The sequence below is a fragment of the Melospiza georgiana genome, chromosome 4 (genome assembly GCF_028018845.1).
Source record: "Melospiza georgiana isolate bMelGeo1 chromosome 4, bMelGeo1.pri, whole genome shotgun sequence".
Taxonomy (NCBI): domain Eukaryota; kingdom Metazoa; phylum Chordata; class Aves; order Passeriformes; family Passerellidae; genus Melospiza; species Melospiza georgiana.
Genome location: NC_080433.1, coordinates 31,249,253 through 31,269,109, shown reverse-complemented (window position 1 = coordinate 31,269,109; position 19,857 = coordinate 31,249,253). Strand labels below are relative to the sequence as shown.

At 47.2% G+C, this 19,857-nt stretch overlaps 1 protein-coding gene across 4 annotated transcripts; it reads right to left on the bottom strand.

Annotated features, from left to right (window-relative positions):
• Positions 1-869: 869 nt before the first annotated feature.
• GTPBP1 (GTP binding protein 1) lies at positions 870-19,704 on the bottom strand. Of its 4 annotated transcripts, none has more exons than XM_058022642.1 (14): positions 18,101-19,095; positions 16,003-17,148; positions 14,222-14,333; positions 11,861-12,041; positions 10,449-10,797; positions 9,885-10,008; positions 7,842-7,956; positions 7,240-7,384; positions 6,915-7,097; positions 5,928-6,063; positions 5,203-5,381; positions 4,509-4,706; positions 3,571-3,612; positions 870-3,141 (listed from the first exon to the last, which is right to left on the bottom strand). In XM_058022642.1, exons 3-14 carry the CDS (start codon positions 14,325-14,327, stop codon positions 3,049-3,051), a joined length of 1,851 nt encoding a protein of 616 aa, XP_057878625.1. In that variant the 5' UTR covers positions 14,328-14,333; positions 16,003-17,148; positions 18,101-19,095; the 3' UTR covers positions 870-3,048. The 4 variants fall into 4 exon arrangements, with proteins under 4 accessions (XP_057878625.1, XP_057878626.1, XP_057878622.1 ...); XM_058022643.1 differs by having other exon boundaries at positions 18,105-19,095; XM_058022639.1 differs by lacking the exons at positions 16,003-17,148; positions 18,101-19,095 and adding an exon at positions 19,510-19,704.
• Between the last annotated feature and the right edge of the window lie 153 nt (positions 19,705-19,857).

Here is a 19,857-nt window from a genome sequence, read left to right as displayed (position 1 = left end):
TAAATCCACTTAGAAATAGTTTAAGAGGGAGGGAATCCAAAACATATTTGGCACAAGGCCACAGTGGTGATGAAACGATGTTCCATGGAGCCATCCTAAATAACCTGTTTTAGCCTTTGCAAGTCTGAAATTTCTGGCATCTGAAGTGGCTTGAGGAGGGTCACAATCTTGCCTGCCTAACCTGGGCTTGGAGGAAGGTTTATGTTGAGGAATACCCATGCAGCTTCTCCCAGAAGGCCACGCTAGGGCCAGGCTTGCCCTCTGCTGGCCCTGGACCAGCCCTCTCCAGGAGAAGGGCTGTGTGGGCCTCAGCTCTGGCTACCACAGCCCAACACTGACCTACAAAAGGGCTGTGCAGAGCAGAAAATGCCTTTGTGACCCTCTGAGATCAACTGAGGAGAAAGAAAAAGGCTCCTTGCAAACCCTGCAGAGTCCCACTGTATTTGCAGAAAGAGGTGAGGTGCATGTCCCAGGAAGCACAGGTAGGCAGGCACTGCAAGTGCTGTGCTAATGCTGCATCCTTTAGCAGTTTCTCTCGTGGGGCTGGCCCCAAGTGATTTGCTAGAGCTGCTCTTCACACCCACTCACATCTCACACAGCACAGCTCACACCACACCCGTGTTCTCATTTTACCACTCTGCCCCTGAGGTGCACTTCATTTTGCCTTGAGTAAAACCTGTCAGGGCTGTGCAAAAGCTCAGTATCAGCTCTCCTGTGCTGTGCTGTGCCATGCCCTGCCCTGCTGTCACTATGAGCACAGCCTCCTCTTGTAGCCAGCAAAAGAATCTGGAGCTAGGCAAACCTGCTTCCTCGGGACTTCAGCCTGGTTTTCTAGAGAGACAAAAATCAAGGAGACAAGACAAATCAAGACTTTTACTTGGAACAAACTTTTTTAAAATTTATTTTATAGATCACACCAGCCTGAGTGATCTGTAAATGCTGGTCACAAAAGAGAGATCACACCACCTCCTTTGCACAAATTGAAGTGAACCTTCTTTCAGTCTCGGCAGTCTCCTTCATTTGGAGCACAAGGAATGGAGAAAGAGAAAACCGCCTGGAGCTCCCTGCTCCCTTCAGAAGCAGAGGGCAGTGAAATCAGATGCAGTTTGATGCTGCTACAGGGCCAGAAGACAAACAAGCCAGGCCCTGGTGCCCTGCTTAGCCACACCTCACACCCCCTCACAATGCGGGTGCTATTAGTGTCGTAGCCGCCTATAGTTCCTCCCTCGCCAGGAGAGTGCTGGTATTTAGGCACATAGCTTGGAAAAGGACTGTCTGACCTCCCCTTCCACCCACTGCAGTCTCTAAGGCAAAGGATCCTGCTCTCCAAACCACCTTTCTTGCCTCTCCCGTGCCGCTTAATGCTCTTGGAGTGCTGGTGTTGGCAGCGGGAGATGCGTTCTGCCACTCAGCCCGCCTGGAAGCCCACCCCGAGCCACAAGGTGAGCTGCAACGAACTCCACACAGGTGACACAGAGTGAGGAACAGGAACAACCTGCTAAGGAGGGACAGAAACTTTGCAGTCTCTCTCTGATTAAAATAAAAGTCCTTCATTGGAGGAGGAAGCCCTCGGAGAAACCGAGCCTGACCGCGCCTGCTGGGGGGAGCCATGATTTGCTGAGGATGCCATCTCCTCCTCAAAATGCTACCACGCTCCCAGAGCTCGCCACAAGCTGGCAGAGGATAATTCCTGTCCTCACCAGAGCCAAGGGAGGAGGTAAGGTTAGAAGAAAAGAGATCAAAATAAGCAGGGAATCAATCACTTGAAAAACTCATTAAATGGTTAAAGAAACCATTCTAACAGTAATTCGTAAACTGTGCTTGCAGGGCCTTCTTGGAGAAGCCAGAATTTCTCATTAAGAAAAATAAAATCTTTTAAAAAATTCAGTGAAAATCAGAAAAATTACCATGTACTTCCAACCTTGAAAGCACTTCTATAAATTTGGTACCAATTTGTCACTGCCCTCTTTGGCCAAGAGGGGAGAAGACAAATCCTACTTCTGCCATGGCAAAGTTTGGCCAGTGAGTTCCAAAAAGGTTTTGGACATCTTGGAGTAAACAAAATGAAGGAAAGGTCATGTTAGCCTGGTGTCTCTGTTCCAAAGGTATCTTACCACCTGTGAGCTCTGTCCGCCCAGGTGAGAAGGCTTTCTCTGGCTCAAGGACGGACTGAGTGCTCCTGCACTGTTCTTAATACTGTCAGTGGAGCTGCTGCAGCCTTGGGAGGCAGGGAAGATTTGCTCCAATGTGCACTGAACAAACACTGGGAAAAGCAGCAAAATGGGAAGGGGAACTGGGTGGGTAAAGGTCTGCCCATTTCACTCTGTCGCTAGTTAAAATTTTAAGTGCTTTCAACATTATTTGAGAATATTGAGCATAGGATCCCTGAACTTAACATCAGCAACTGCTTTCCAATTTGTTTTCCTCTTAGATCTCCAACTAAGGAACTTTCTCACCATCTCCTTCAAACTTCAGTCATTACAACATTAAATTAAATCCACTTAGAAATAGTTTAAGAGGGAGGGAATCCAAAACATATTTGGCACAAGGCCACAGTGGTGATGAAACGATGTTCCATGGAGCCATCCTAAATAACCTGTTTTAACCTTTGCAAGTCTGAAATTTCTGGCATCTGATAACCCCTGGATCTGAGACAGCAAATAGGGGAGAGCAGCAAGTCCTGTGGACAGAAAGGGGTGAGGGAGGAGGGAGGCAACTAACTGGCTCTTTGCAGCTCTATCCAGACTCCCCTCTCATCTTCATGCACACAAAATATAATAAAAACTAATAAGAATAAAAACTAAGCCCATGATGTACAAAAATGTGTCGACAGGGGGAGGAGGAAGGTGTCAGTTACTCAGTTCTCTGTCTTATCACCTTCATTAGCTTATAAATTATGCTCCTCTCCATCGCTTCCTGCAGGGAGGAGGGACGATTCTTCTGCAGCCAATCAGCTGGGATGGGTTTTGGTTTACGCTGCTCTGGCTCTTTTGGATAAGAAATGAAGGGATGGGGAGGAATTCTTCAGAGAGAGGAGGAATAAGAAATTCAGCAGCCACTGGCAGGAGTCACACAGGCTCCCTGAGATTTCACTTTATGGCGCTGACCCCCACGTCGACGGCCTCCTCCTCCAACTTTTGACTGGAAAACAAAACTGACTTTAGTGCAAAGCAACCCCTCAGTTGGGATATCAACACAGCAGGAATTCAGATGGATCACACACACATTCAGACAGTGGCAGGGCAGTTGTGACTGAACAGCTTTCTACCACTGCAAGTAGGAGATAAGGCAGGAGGGAGACAGACACACCGTGAGGGAAGGAGGAGAGACAGATGCACCAGGAAGTTTTGCCCCTCAAGCTGGGAAGACTTTGATTTCCCAAATTTCTAAATGCTTCACTCCCATGACAGCCAGTAAGTGCCATGGAGTTCAGCATGCAGGAAATCAGGCCTCAGGCTCCCTTGACTTTGTACAGAATTGAAGGAGAGCCCCCCACCCCCTACCATGGCTCTCTACCTGACTTTTCCCAACCTCAGCAAACCCACTGTTTCTCTCTGAGCAGCCAAATACCTTATTGCCCTCACGGCTGTGGGGCTCTTCATCCAGGGCAGGCTGAGGGGACGCAGCAAGGAGAGAGAGGAAGACATAAGCAAGAACAAAAGCAACTCAGAGTCTCAGGGGAAGGGATGAAACAAAGAGCAAGCCAGGACCACTACTTACAACCACAGTGACACTACAGAAAGACAAGGATGAGGTGAGGACTGGGGTGAAGCCCCAGACATATGCAGAGGGAGAGAACCCCTGCTAGGGGCCCCCTTTGATGAGCAGTCTGGCTCAAGAGGGTGAGATTTGACCATGGCAACTAATCTAGCTAGAATTAAGAAGGGGAACACCCTGTCACTTGACAGAGTGGGTTCCTGAACCCTTCACTTCCTCAGGAAGTACCCTCCAAGAAAAGGACCTTTCTTCTATCAGTAATAAAGCTGATCAGTAGGCCTGCAGTGAGAATTGAGTTTCCATTCCTTTCAGGCCAGGTAAAAGACTAGGTATCCTCCAGGGACAAGCTGAACTGAAGTTCTAACCAACAAAACAACCCGGATAAATTTCTCTAAAGAGAAATTTAAAGTCTTTCCTTCTTCTTGGATGTCCCCTCCTTATTTTTCGACAGGGCAGATGACCTGTCATGACTGGATAAAACCCTGAGCAACCTAGTCTGACCTCACAGCTAATCCTATTTAGAGCAGGAGGTTAGACTAGACACTTCCTGAGTCCAACCTGAACTGTCCCAGTACCCTGAGCTGCTGTCTGCTGGAAGGTCAGCCATGGAGTCATCCAGACATCAGAGAATTATGATTCCTGCTCTGAGACTACTTATATTTCTATTTGTTCCTGTGGCAAGGTGAGTTCGAGGTATGAGGGGATAATACTTCTGCTTTAGAGTACCCTTCCTCAACAGATGAAACCATGACACAAACAGCTAAGACAGAGATGGGATTTTCCTCACTTACCAATGGTTGCAGGGCAGTAGGTGTTAGTGGTGCTGCAGCTGTTGAGGGGGCCTCATCCCCAGCTGCTGGGCCTCCAGCTGCCATCCCAGCGGCGGGAACGCCATCCTCTCGTTTCGTAACAGCTCCCTTCTTTGTTGACTGCATCTTGATCTGCTGTGGCTTGGAGTTCATTGGTGAGTTATTGGTGGTCTGGAGTAGCTGCAAATTGCAAATTGCCAAACTCAGCATTAAAATAGCCAGGATGATCTGGCAAGGTCCAATGCTGCTTTTTAACAAAAAGCCTCTGGAGAATTTTTAAAAATAACAAAGAGAAGGATGCAACAGCAGCGGCTGTTCAAAGAAACCTAGACCTCTGATCTTCCACCCTCGGAAAGGGCCACTTGGCTGAGGTGACACTCCAGCCTCCACAACATGACTCAAATGGAGCAGCTACAGGATGTCAGAAAGAGACTGAGCCTTAAGAACCAGCAGCATATGGCTCAGCCTCTCCCTTTACCTTCCCTCATTCACACCAGCTAAAGACCCACCACATGACAAAGCACATCGGTCATCCTCGACCCACGTCAGGCCTGATGCTTTTGGTTGAAGCACAACCTCTCCCCTCAATCTTCCAGAGCTATCTGGATTCTCCTGCTGGCTTCTGAGTGCAAGAAGTCGCTAATGGGCAGAAGCAGGTGGGACTGGCAGCCCTTACCTTAGTGATGGTACCCACGGCTTTGGTGCGGCCTTCCCGGAAGACGAGGCGCTGGTCTATGTGTAAATACTCCGGGGTTTTGATGAAGCGGAAGTGCACGGTGGCCTTGTCCCCTGTGCGCAGGCAGTCCTTGTCCATGCTGAGAATCGTGGCTGTCTGACGGATGCTGCCACAATGCACTGTCAATGTAAAGCACACAGCTTTCAGCAGCCAGGCCCATTAGTGGAACCAGCTTCAGAGACACATCTGAGGCAGCTCTTCACCCTACAGCAAGGACTGTATGGGTCACGCAGCTGCCTCTGTTCCATCCCCAAAAAGAACATGCACATCAGATAGAACAGCTGCCTTCAAATCCTGCCTTCCCTGAAGCACCCTCAACAGAATCCTACACACCAAGCAGCTGGGCTGGAGGACAGCACACAAAACGAGCATCAGCATTTTCCATCAGCACTTGAAAGTGAAGAATCTTTGCACCATGGAGATACAGCACAGGTAGGCTCCAAATACATTTGAGAGTACACATCTCCTTTTTACCTTACAGCCACCCCACTCTCCTATGTAAGCACCCTTCCCTCTCCCTTCCACAATGCTGGGAAAGGCAAAACCAGGAACTATGGCATATATTCAGGTTGACAGAGACATCAGGAGCAAAATTGTCTTAGGCTAGATTAGATACAAAATGCTACCACTGGGAAACAAAGACAATTCAGCACTGACACACGTACCCATGGCCTGGTATCGTGGGCTGATGGTCGTGGGGTGATGGAGCACCAGAATCTCTGCTTCAAACTCCCATGACGCTTGTGGATTCAGGCGGGGTGACACCATCACCATGCCTTTCCGGATGGAAGAACGCTTGATCTGAAAAGCAGAGACACAAAAAATCTTAGCATGATTCTCTGGGGAAGAAATCTGCTGCTTTGCCTGACTGCATCCAGCACAACCCTAAGGGATTTCATAGATACTACCTCATGCCCAGTAAAAGGCAAAGCAAGAGGTGCAGAACTCTGTATGTTATGTATAGGATACTATACATAACTGTATCATAACTGTATGTTATGTTATGTATAGGATATCATGTAAAGGTTGCAAAAATCAAATTCAGCTGAAGTTTACAAGGAAGCTTTAGAGTACTGGAAATGCTGGACACTTGGCACATTTACTTCACTGATCCTTTAAAAGCAAAACCTACATCCTGGTTGCACATTATCCAAGGAAATCTCTCCTAAATCATGATGTTTGTTAATACAACATTGTAAGCCTGATCACATAAAGTATGGTGTAGGTTAAACTATATCCCCTTAAAATCAGTGAAGATTGACAGAAACCCTTTGCAAGAGGAGTAATATCAAATTTTGCGGATTTTTAAATCCCAAGTCATGCAGCTGACCCTACAAGCCAAGAGTAGTGTAAATACACTGTGCAGGCTACTAATGCAGTTCCAGCACAAAAGGAGACTTTTCTTGAAATTCCTCCACTTTCTTAGATATCTCTAGCATCATTATCTAGTGGCATTGCTATCCCCTGGCAGCTGCTAGGAGGAAAAACCAGGATGTGGAACCACACATGGGGAAGTTCTATGGGATTCCATTCCACTGCAACATGAGGCAGCTGATGTTTACAAAAACAGCCTTACTGCAGCTGATCTTCTAAAACAATCTAAAATTAGGAGGGCAGTTCCTGTTCTGGGGGTCTGGAGGAGATCACCTCACCTTCTTCAAGGCAAAGGAGGCAGTCTGGCCTCCCCGCACCTCCTTGACGGGCATCCTCTTGCGGTGGATGGACTTGACAGCAATGGGGAGGAAGTTGCCAAGGGGATCTGGCCCCAGCAGCAGGGTGTCATTTAGCTTGATTAAGCCTCTCAGCGTCGTCCCAGAGACAACTGTTCCTACACCCTATGCCAAAAAAGAAAAAAAAGTAATTGTGGTTACTCTACCAGGCCAGCAGCAGAGCTCTAGAACTCTCCTCTCTAGAGAAGATCCCTGCTTCAGCCTAAAAAAGGGAACACAATGTTCTTCCAAACACCAGGATCCTTACCGGGACAGAGTAAGTATCATCTATCTGGAATTCTGCTGGCTCTTCTTCCCTGTAACTGGTCCGTGGAGACAAGAGATTAAGAAACATCTTCAGCAAATCTAGATTCTCCCCAGTAACATTTGAAATCTGGAAAATTGGGCACATCCTGTAAAGGAAAATTGATGAAAATGGAGTTAGTTCACTTTCCTACCTGGCTTTCCACATGTAGGGAGACATCCAAAATCTTGGGACTAATTCAATATACTGTGCTAGAAAGGGAGAGCCTGGCAAGCAGTCAGATGCACAACACCCCATGTTTGAAAACCTGCAACATTGCCTCTGCCTTCCAATGAAATTTGGGAAAAGGTGTAAGGTTCTGAAGAAAGGACTGAAGGAAGCCAAATGCCCTGCTGTCTTCTGCAGACTGCCCAGAAGCAGCCTCTCATTCCTGCCTCAGAGAGGGGAACACAAGCAGGTCAACCTCAAAATCAACACACTCTTATGGAACACACTCCACATGGCAAATGCAACCTTCACACATCTAGACAATGGGACTCTCTGAATCTCCTCACCCAGTCTCCACATAGGATTGAAAGAGAATCATTCTCCTCTACTCCAGTTACCTCTCTGAGCTGAAGTTGGAGGCTGTTACAATGACATCATCCTTGCTCTGAACCAGCACGGGAATCTTCCTGCACCCTGGGGACTTCAGCAGTCGCTGTAACAGCTTCAGGGTTTCTTAAAGGGTGAAATGAATATTGTTAGGGCAGCATCTCCCCTCTTTACAAATCACCTTTGTGGGGTCTCTCCCCACAGGGAGACAGGTGCTCTGGCCACAGATAAGACAGGAGAAGATGGCTAAAGGTGAGACTGTGAGTTTGCTGCAGCCCAGGTAGGACTTAGGAGCCATTCCATCTTCTATTTCATGCCAGCTAGCCCGCTGCCAAGCGATGCCACACATGAACAGACAGACAAGTTTGCAGTGCTGTGAAGGAGACGTTTTTGTAGCTGTCTATTAGTAGCTTTAAGCAGTTACAAGGTATTTCCTCTTTCTAGAAAGGATTTTTCATAGTGTATTAATTGAAAATCACGACTCAGTCACAGAAATATTTGAGAATATGCTAATTGCAAATCAATTTTGACCAATCAAATCTCAATACATTTTCCCTGGCAGTCAACTTGCCATAGGAGGCTGGAGAAGCATGAAAGAGGTAAAGATTATCATCACAGACTAGGACAATGTGGGTGGACCACATTCAGAAATCTGTGTTTTGGGACAAATCTCATGGCTCCCAATTTTCAGCTTTTGCCTCTTTTTAACTTATTTTCTAAGCCTCATATCCAGCAGCCAGCAGGGGCATTACCTGATGCACTAGTATCAACCTCCTACAAAGTGCCTGACAATAAATAAAGAAAAACCAGAAAAAGGTACTAGGGGCTTAAAAGAGCAAACCATTTATGTTCTACAATTGTCATCCAATTAGACAGGATTTTGTAAACAAATGATTGCCTATGGGAAAGTAATGTTTTGGATACAGAAACACAAACATCTAATCAGGCCATCTGCTCTTCACAGACATACTTGAGTCAAATCTTGAGTCTATTTACTTTAAACAGAGCATGTCACAGGAGTAGCTTCTCCCAAGAGCAGCTCTTCTCTCCTCACGCTGAGCCAAAGGTTCTCCTTCCTTCCCAGTTATTATCTTATGGTCAGGCCTTACATTTCTTTTGCCAAACATCTATTATAGAGATAAACAGATTATCATCTGATCACATGCATCTATTTGCCTGAAACATATTTAGGATTTTTATAATAATGCACTGAACTACAGATAATACCAGGAGCATTCACTTCTCTGATTCTTAGGACTGATTATCAAAAAAACCCATTGCTCCAATTAACCACAGCACGTTTCTGAAGGCATGAGAAATGCTTAAAGAGAATTTTAAAAGTGAGAATAGGTAACAGCCTACAAAAAGCATCATGCATGGGTTAATGGGATACTGCTGGGGTTAGAGTTGCTTCTTTAATTCTGCTGAGAAAAAAATCACTAGCCCATGCTATTGGGCTTATTGCCATCCCTGCTTGTGTCTAGTCCTGCCTCACAGCCTGCATATGTAGCTGCTTTAAACCATGATTTATTAAGTGTTGGTTGGTTGTTCAGACAAGAGGAAGGAGCTGCTGTAGTTATGCCAGCATACCTGAGAAGTGCCCAGGTGAGCAGGAGGTAACAAGCAGTTGCCCCTTCACCAACAGCAGGGGGAGATCAAGTGCAATCACAGCTTAAGATCACACTCGAACTGTGGGCAGGGAGGAAAGCAGCTTTCAAAAGAACTTCCAGACTTTCCCTCTGTACCCAGAGAGAAAGCAAAGCCCAAACCCCAACCGTATGCTGCTCTTCTTAGAGCTCAATTAAGCAAAACCTTGTAGCAAACACTTTTGGGCTGCTAAGTTGAGTCCCCAGCATGGGTAAGTTTGACATGGTGAGTGTAAGTCAACCACCTGCAAAATGAGCAAGGGAAAAGGATAGATTTCTGGAAGGTGTTTAGAATGCAGTCAGAACCAGATTAAGCAGCTCTCTTCCAGCAGTAATTGCTGAACCCAAGCAGAGGACAGCAACACACAGAGGTCAGAAACAGCCCTGGAGAGAGCCTGTAAGACTCACCTTGCAGGATGTTGGCAGGGCACATGTCAATCTTGGTCACCACAACAAAGACAGGAACGTTAAGTGCAAGCGCCAGGCCTAAGTGCTCCTTGGTCATTCCAACAATCCCAGCATTACTCCCAACCTACACCAGGGATATAAAATACAGGGATGTCAATGTTCCTGCTGCAGTAAGCTGGATTACCAAGAAGGCCTTGTGTCACACATGCCGTAGACTGTGGTTAAGTTACAGATGTGCCACTGGGGCCATATGACCAGACTCAGCTCATCTCAGATGTTGCTGGACACTGGCAGAGGACTGACTCATTTCTACTCAGTTTTAGAATTCAGAAATCCTTCAATTGTCAAGAATCATCTTGGGCCTGTCTGGGACTGACAGTTCTGGGGCACATGCCACACAGTACAGGAAAGAGAGCCACAGAGGCTTCTGCTCTCCTGTGAGATGCTGCCTCCCTGCCTCCCTCCAAAACCCACAGGCACTTTGCAACAGGAAAGAAGTCGAGGCTGTTAAAGCTGTGAACAGCCCCACTCCAGCTGGTACGGTCCATCTTTCTTGCTACCTACCATAAGCATGCAGAAGTCAGGCAAGTGGCCGGTCATGCCAAAGACTGTGGTTTTCAGGTATTTTTCGTGACCAGCCAGGTCAATGAAAGTAATGACCTTGGTGGATTTCTCACAGATCTTTGTCCATTCCAAGCTGCCACCGTGGCTGTCAGGTTTGTTCACCACGTTGCCCTCGCTGTCGAAGCCCAGAATGTCATTGCCCACGCTGCTGGTGCGGCCTGACTCGATCTCGTGCTTGTGGCGGAAGAGCTTCTGCCGAGCAAAGCCGCGGCCGTTGTCTAACTCGCCGTGAGTCAACACACCCAGCAAGGTGCTCTTCCCTGCGTCCACATTGCCAACTACTGCTACCCTGCAGGGGAAAGGAGAAGCAGCCTGGTAAAATATGGTACCTGAACAAATGAACAAGTGAGCCAAAAAACCCAAGCATCACTGCTCCTGCAAATAACTGGCTTTTGCTCCCTATCCTTCAAACAGGGATTAAAAAATGTTAGAGCCTCACAAGCAGAGCAGAGATTCTTTTACAGTTATTAACTAACAGCAGAGATCCCAGACTCTGGGGACTGGGATGTGGAAGATTGTGGAAACACTGTCACGGGTGTCCATAACAGTCAACTGAATGTGACGTTGCTTGATGCCACACAGAGTCTCTATTCCAACTCCTCGTCTCTGCAGTCCAACATAAACGGTGTGGCAATTCAAAAGGAAGACTAAATCCCAACTTGGTCTAGAACACCTCTGCCTTTCTCACATTTCTTATGTTGCAACAGCACCAAGCGCTAAGAAGAGCACAAAAATTAAAATCGTTGTTCCCAGAAAAGGATAAGCTAAAAAAAAAAGTGAAATATTTTAGGAGAAAGCCATGTCCTACAGCAAGTTCCTTCTTTGATCAATGTGGCTATTATGGCTGTTGGCAAATGTTGGAAATCCTCTCCATCTAGGTCTGGGCAGACTCTCAAGTCATGTTACATAAGCTAGTATAAGTCCATTAAAATGTGACTTGGATCATCACAGTCTTGGAACAGAACTGGATCCTTTGTCAAAAGTATTGTGTTCCAGCAGTGTGCATATATACACACATACATACCAGCCACATGTGCCCATGTCCTCTGGCAACCCAGCACACTAAAAGATGCCCCCACCTGTGAGGTTGTCACCCAGAGAGCCAGCCAGCTGTCACCCAGCCCTCTGCTGAACACAGGCAAATTTCCACCAACAGTTTGCTCACAAAAGAGACAGCAACAACAACAAAAAGGCAATTTCATCAGCAAGGAGTGGTCAAGCTCGACTCCCTTTGTTGGGTAGCTCCAACACCCAGACCTGAAGCGGCGTTGCTGGCTCAGCAGCACGCACTGCTCACAGGGTAAAAATGCAGCTGAGCTGCTGACTAACCCTGTCTCCACCCAGCTCCTCACCTGACCTCCAGGAAGTCGTTGTCACCCACACGTTTCCGAACCAGGTAGTCGCGCACCTTGCCCCCGGCCTCCTGGTGCTCCCTCAGGAGGATCACGTCTGCCTCGATCTGCTCGGCCATGCTCTTCAACGTGGCATAGGACGCCTCCATGTCTGCCTCGCTCAGCCCGTACTCAGTCCCATCTGGTGTGGTGTGGGGGAGACAAAGGCAGGCAGTGAGCACCACCTTGCAGCAGGCACAGTATTGTCATCCTGCCTGCGACCTGCACACCCATCGGGATTTATGTGTGGACCGGAGGTGTCAGCCATGTACACAGAATAAACAACCTTGGCCCAAAATAAAAAGGGATGGTCTTCACTCTAAGTCCTAAATGACAGTAGAAAACCACCATCTTTAATCTAGAGGAGCTTTCTTCACAATCTTTACAAGCAAATATGTAGGCATTGGCAACAAAGACACATTTCTGTCTTACTTTACCTGCTGAAGGTACTTTGTGTCCTTCAGTCAGATAAAGTATCTCCTCTCCCACTGCAAGAAGAGGTAAAGCATTAATAAAAGGAAAGTTCTGAGTGAAGCATCACCACAATTAGCCAGAAAATGTGGCACTGCAGCTCACCCAAGCAAAAGAGCTGACAAACCACACCAGTGGCAACTATCTAGACAGGGTCAAGGAGATCACTATCTCTTTCCCAATCCAGGTGCTGTGAAGGTGCACAGATTTGACCCCAGAATCTCCACTGTGGGTGAAAAAAATCCCACAAAACAACAAACAAAGGTGGAGAGCCACACTGCACCCGGATGACCAAAGTTATTGCCATGTGTACATGCTCACATGCATGGCTGACTCATCGGCCGGTAAGCAGGAACTGTAGTTTGCATGAACTTATCAGCATTTTAATTACTGCCCAGCTCTAAATCCAGCTGAGTTACTGGGCAATTTCCAACCTGGCTCATAAGCTGGCTGAGACTGAGGAAAACTAAAACAAGCCTTGGGTTATAGAAAGGGAATGAGAAGTAGGGGACAGGAGATAGCAAAACCCAGGGGAGAAAGGGAAAGGTCACTACTGCTGAACTAATAATCTTCCTATGGCAGTCTTCAATTGCTTCTCAGTCAGCTGACCTGCGTATCTGGGATGATCAAAATCACACATGCTGAAAGGGAATGAGAAGTGACAATGGCAGAGATATCAAGATCCTTTCTCTGTTGAAAATATCCCCATCTTCCTCAACTACACTGCAACCCAAAATGAAGTCAGAAGTTCAACCGCATGTTTTAAGAAACAAACGCCTATTTCTAAGTGAATCACTGCAACAGCTACCAGCTAACACTCTCACAAGGTATCCTAGAAAAGAAAGCAGGTACTAGCCTAACTAGCTAGATCTCCACTGCAGATGTGCTTATCCCAAACACCAAGGATATAGTCTACATGTGGGATGAACACTGGCCATCTAATTCTGGCTTCTCCTCTATGTTGGCTGCTTCACAAAACTCCATGAAAACCCAAAAAGCACACAGTTCTGGGGTTACACTCTCTCTGTCCATTATTTCAGCCAGTCCTGGCAGGGTTTCATACTCCTCCTTAAACACAGCAAATGTCTGATCATGACAACTTCATATTCAGTAGATATCCAGTGTTCTTGAAACATGTCTTTTGCCTTATGATAACCATAAACAATTATTTGATACTCAGAAATTTCTATTTCAAAGCAAGGGCATGCTTTGCCCTTTACCAGCATTTACCAGCATCAGATGCAAATACTGGAACTGTCAAAAAGAACAAAAATGTAATCCATGCTAACTGCTAAAATCTGCAAAGGCAAATGACTGCAGTCACACACAAATTAATGTGACAGTAAAGGTCTCATGCTGAGCAAAGGAAAACCTTTCCCTCCATAGCAGACACATACTACCACAGAAAGTCAGCAGCATATATTTTGGCTATGTGAAGTATCTATCATAAATTCCTGTGGGGTAAAAATATGTTATTTCCAACAGAGCAGTGAACAAAATCAGACAGAACAAGACCTTCACAGAAATTGAGGACATCTGTACTAAAGCTGTTATTATAATTTTAGATTCTTTGTCTTTTCCTGGTGTGCTCAGACAAGACATGCATTATTTCCAAAAAAGAACTTGCATAATTTTATAAAAAATATATATTTAGCTCCACTACATGAGACAGTCGTCGGCAGGGACAAAACAAAAGAATTCTGTCCCGCATACTCTGCTATATTTTATGAACATTTTCAAGTCATTCTGGAAAAATAAGTGTTAACTTCAGCAGCAGTCTAGTTAGATGAACCAGGTTTTTCTTATAATTTTAATAATTTTTTGTTGTTTTGCTGGGGAAGCTATACTCACCTGATCCTTGTCCAATGACATAGATGGTCTCCCCACATCCCTCATCAATCCTTTCTGACATCTGCTGGAGCAAACTGTCATACTGCTCTGAAGTTGGACTCACCATCACCAGCTGGAAAAAAAGATTGAATATCTATTTGCAGATGTCAGGCAAACAATTTCTAAACCAGCTTCAGTTACAAGCACAATCAATCTATGTGCTTTATTGAAAGAGAAAGACTCTTTTCCCAGGACCGCTTTGTGGTGGTTTGGTTTTGTTTTTTAAACCAGTTTTGCTGACATCTACTTCCTTGTGACACTGCATAAGGTTGTTTGTCTGAGCTCAGAGTTCATTTATGCAGGAAAATACACTTCAAAGCAAGTAAGAATACCAAGCATCTCATTTTGATGTAACCAGTGTTTAAAAGTCACATTTAAGTGAACACCCCAAAGTGTTTTCATTCAAGGAAAACAGAAAGGGGAGCAGATATTTTCTCCACAGAAAGTCCCTAGCTGGGTACCACAATCTCTGCTGCAAAGAGTGCTGCTGCTCCCCTGAAGCATGACTGGACAGCCAGAGAAAGCCAACCAGACCTCACTGCAGAGAACACCTGGGCACCAAAATCCAGAGCATCTTTTAAGTCTTTCACACATTTAATGTCCCCTTCTGTTTTCTGAGGGGGCAGAAGGAAAGGAGAGAACACAAATAAGCATTATTTTCAAATTTTAGGTACTTTACACAATGGTACCGAGGGCAGACATGTAAAAGCAATTTGTATGAGCACATCTGGAGGTTTCAGCAGTGGAGAGCTGCAGTTCTGTAGGCCAGCAGCTGTGCTACCAACAAACTTTGACTGCAGCTATTGCAATAATCAAACTTCCTTTGCCCTTCCCTGCAGGAACATCAAGGGAATGAAAAAACAAAAAAGAAACAAAGCAGGAAATGAGGACAAGAGAGTGCTTTAGGAATGATTTTTCCTAGAATGGAAGAGCACCATTTCTGGCAGAAACCTGCACTGCTCACACAGTACAGCAGAGGACACTTGCACAGAGCAGCCACAATGGTGGCATGGCAGTGACAGACCAAGGAGACCTCCATCAGCCACTCTACCTGCTCTCTGGCTGCCTCCACGGTTACAAATCTGTTGCTGGCTGAGCATCCCAATGCAGCAGCCTGAGAGCTGAAGCAATTGATACAGATTTCTGTGAAAAAGGCACTTTTGGTAAGTTATTAAAGGCTGACACCCACCAAGAACCCTAAGGGTAGGCACACCTGTGCCAACACTCAGTGACATCCACAGCTGTCCCTACATACATGTCCCAAAAATCACACCCAGAAAGAAGCACTTCCCTTCACTATGCACTGAGACTGAAAGCTGTGCTAAATTAGATGTTTGCCTAAAATATATGGTTTAGAGCAGTTGACAATAACATCCTCAAGTCTGCCCAACAAGCCCTAACACAGCCTGACTTGCTTAGCACAGTTAACACAATGTGTTTTCAAGGAGAAACTGCCTTTACCACCACTATTACACACTTGATGAAGGCTTTTTTTGGAAATATAGAATGTGAAGGAACCCAACCCCTCACAAATAATGTTGACGCAGATTTCCAAAACCATAGTGACGATGCTTGGAGACTGAAGCACAGACAGCAGGTGCTGGTCAGAAGGTTTAAGGCTGCCAAAGCAACTCTTCCCACAGATGTTAAGGGTCCCAGAGAGCAGGGATGTGTGTGCAAGGGCCAGACAGCTACAAGAGATACAACCACCTTCACGTGCCCCTTTTGGACACATGCCCTACCTAAGCCTTTCAACTACTTGGCGTGGTCTGCAAAGTGTACCAAAGCACTCTGCTCAGCAAGGTCACAGTCTTTCTATTTCATGCTATAAAAGAATGAGTTTTGCTTTTATTAAATTTTCTTTCAGTTCTGTTTTCCTTTTAGTTTCATTTTCTTCTTGAGGGAAACCACTGGATGCAAATGCACTGAGAGTGAAATCAGCAACTGTTGAGAGGCTCAGTCTGGGCAGGAAGGGAAGGCTGTGTTTTGATGTGTAGGGCTCCTTTTGCCCTGCAAGTACTTTCAGGAATACCTGGATGCACAGCAGACAATCTCACTCTTTAGGCCAGTGCACTAGCACAAGCCAGGGACTCAGAAAGATCTATTAAACAGGCTGTAATACACACAAAGATCAATAAAATAGCTGGGGCCACCAGAGCAGGGCAAACTAACTTCAGTTTCTTCAAGTCTCATCACCAGCTTTGTTCTTCTGAGTCCAAGTGCTTCAGCAGTGTGAGCAGGCAGGGTGCTGTAGCAAGTACCAAGGCACTCAGCAGCTCATTGTACCCTTTCCTCTGCCAGGCAGGAGGGCTGGGGGCCTCAAACAGCACAGGCTCACTGACACCAGCCCACAACACTGCTCCCCCACACTGCTGCCTTCACTGCCACACAAAGGGGCTCCGGAAGGGTGTTCCAGCAGCAGACTGCCTCCAAAGGTTACTCTGCAGCCCATGAAGTTCAGAGCTTGTACGACACAGTAGGACACCACGAGCAGTATCTGGAGATAAACCAGCAGCTTTCACGGATCACACCTTCCAATGGCACTCAGCATTTCTGACAACTATTTCTGCAGTCACAGCCCCAGCCAGCTGGGTGGTTTCCTGGGTCACTGCAAGACGTGATGTGCTGTTCTGAAGATCTCTTTAGCTTCCTGGATGGAGAAAGCCTGTCCTCTGTCATCTCCTTGGTCGAAGAGAAGCCCTGCATTTTGGTTCCTCTGCTTTTTTTTTGCTTTTCACCTCTGAGCAACCCCTCCATGCCTGCACTATGAATGCATGTTTTGAAGAGGCTTTCACAAAGTCAAAAATGTTCACTTTTGTTCTTTCCACTTTGTCAGGCACTGAGCAGTTATCAGTAGGAGCCATGCAGGTCTAGCAACCTCAGGTTTCCTATAGGGCAAAAAAATGACAACCAGTTATTGTTTTATGCTTAAGACAGCAGAAGGAAACATCTCACAAGTTCAAAATGCCATCTCTCAAATCCCTTCCCAGTCTCTGGGGAGAGGTGGCTTTGCCTGCCTCCATGAGGCAGACAAACTGTAAGTACTAGGGGCAAACCCTATGTTTGGTACACAGTGCTGCCCTTTACGGGAAAAACAGAGCCTGTCATTCTGCACGGCTGGAAAGCCACCAGCAGCCATCAAGGAGCTGGGGGAAAGGCACCTTCTGCAGTGTCATATTTTGTTTTCTATGCCCTGTAGTCATACATTGTCCAGGTGCCATTATGCTCTGTTGTCAATGTAGATCTACAGTAAGTATCAGCTTCACTAATAGCCTTGTGTGCTATGGTTTTTGACCTGAAAGTTGATTGCTGCTGCAGTGTGCTGGCACTGAAGGGAAAACAAACACCCATTAAGATCAACATGGTAATGAATTTGTGCTGATGAACAGAACTGTTTCCCTGACCAGCTGACAAGGTGCACTTGATAACAGAATCCCAAAGCGTTCCTCTCTAAAAAGAGCTCAACTTACACACAGGGAAAGGACCAGGGAAAAAGTATTAACACAGCCAGGGGTGGGTCAGAAAGACCAGGACAGAACTAGCAACTATCAAACAAACTGATTGCAGTGGGAGTCCCCATTTTAAGTAGGGACTGGAGTGGAAGAATTCAACTGGGAGGACAGAAAAGACTGGGGGGGCAGTCAGGTTAGCTACTGCATTCTCACCATATGATTGCTGCTTTGAGCACACAGTGGGTGATTAACTCAGAAAAATGGAGCAGAGTTCACAGTTAAAGCTCTCATCCAAGGTGGGGATGAATGAAAAGTCCAGGGAAAAGACAGCAGATGCACAATGCTGTCTGGAAAAGTTAATTATAATAAAGGTCCAAAAAATGCTTACCTACCACTTCCACAGCACCTCCAGATTTCTAGGAATGGAAGACAGACTGACACCACAAATGGGAGTTTGTGGAAGAAAAGCACTCTTCTCTCTTTGCTGGAGTTTTGGTCAGGTTCCTGGCTGTCGAGAATCAGTGATGCAGTCCTTGGCATCCTCCTTGGCTCTCTTCCACAGCAGTCACGTCCAAGACAAAGCACAGATCAATATTGGCATCCTGTATAAAAATCTTGTCCTCATTAAGGCACGATCAATAGATACTACAGGTTTGATTTCTGTTCTTTACTATCTTACAAGATAATCTTTGCAACATTTGTTTTAATACAGTACCATACTGTAAAATAGCCATTAAAAACAAAAAGGTTGCCATGTCCACAGACACAATTCCTCTTTCCTTCTCTGTGCATAGAGGGCAACAAAGTCCAGGACTCTGGAACAACTTAAGCTGGAAGCATGAAGAGGAGGGATGACAGAAAACTAGGAGGAAATAACAACTATGCTGCCTTCTGGATCACATAATTACAAATGGATCAAATAAAGTTTTCAGGAGACTTTATAGTGGGAGATAGCACCACAGTACACCAAACCCGTGGCAGCAAAAGGCATACATTTAAAGAGATCAGCCAACTGGGAAAAAAAATAGAAGACAGTGACAGAAGACAACTAAGTCTGTGGCAGGTTCTGGCACACACATATTACTACAATGTACCTTCCTGCAGGATGGAAGAGAGAATGGTTCTGACAAAAATAAGACCACCACACAGTTTTGTCACTGGGATCCTCGAAAGGAGTTGCACAAGGTGAACAAGCCTTTTCTGCGTTGACTTAACCCTCTTTGCAAGATCAAAGCACCCTTGTCACTGGGCTCTTACGCTCAAAAGTTACAAGCTCTGACCTCCTTTTAAGATTGTGGAGAAAGTCCCAGGAACTAGTACAACTGGCAGCAGAGATAACTACAGAGACCCAGCGCGGAGAGCAAACGTCAGCGGGACGTAGCAGCAGCTGACAGCTCCAAACCCGGCGCTTCCTGAGGCTGCTATCCCGGCTGCGGGCTGGCGTTCCCCCCGAGCAGCCAGCGCGGGGAAGGCGCAGGGCGGAGCAGCCTGCCAGCCCCGTCCAGTCCCGGCCGGGGTACGGGATAACTTTGCTGCGCCTCTCCCGACCGCCTCCACACGGCACCTCTGGCTCTGCCGCCCGCCCAGGTGATGCTGGGGCCGGCGGAGCGCTCAGGGGAGCCTCCCGTCCCGGCGGAGCCAGGCGGGCCCCCGCCTCTCGCTCTCCTGCGAGGGGTGCGGGGGAGCGGTCAGGCTCGGGGGCAGGCCCCCGCGCACGGCCGACCGGCAGCGAGGAGAGCGGCGGGGGCCTGGCGGGGTGATGGCGCTCGCCGCCGCCCGCCCCCCCGCCGGGCCTACCTTACTGGTGAGGTCGATCTCGGGCTCGCCGTTGAGCGCCTCGCCGTCCTCGCCGTCGAAGGCTGCGCGGAGGGGACAGGCGGCCGCCGCCACGCGAGGCCGGCCGCCCGGGGAGCCGGGCTCCGGGGCGAACATACAGGCCGGCACCGGGGACCCCCCGGGAACCGGGGATCTGCTCCGCTCCGCCGCCGCCATCTTCCCTTCCCTGCCCGGCTCTCCGCCCCGGCACCGCCCCCGGGCCCGCCAAGGCGGCGCCCGCCAATCACCGGCGGCGCAGCGGCTAAATTTGCATGTTGCCATGACGACAGTGGGTGGGGTAGTGGTTATTCATGAGGAGAGGCCACGCCC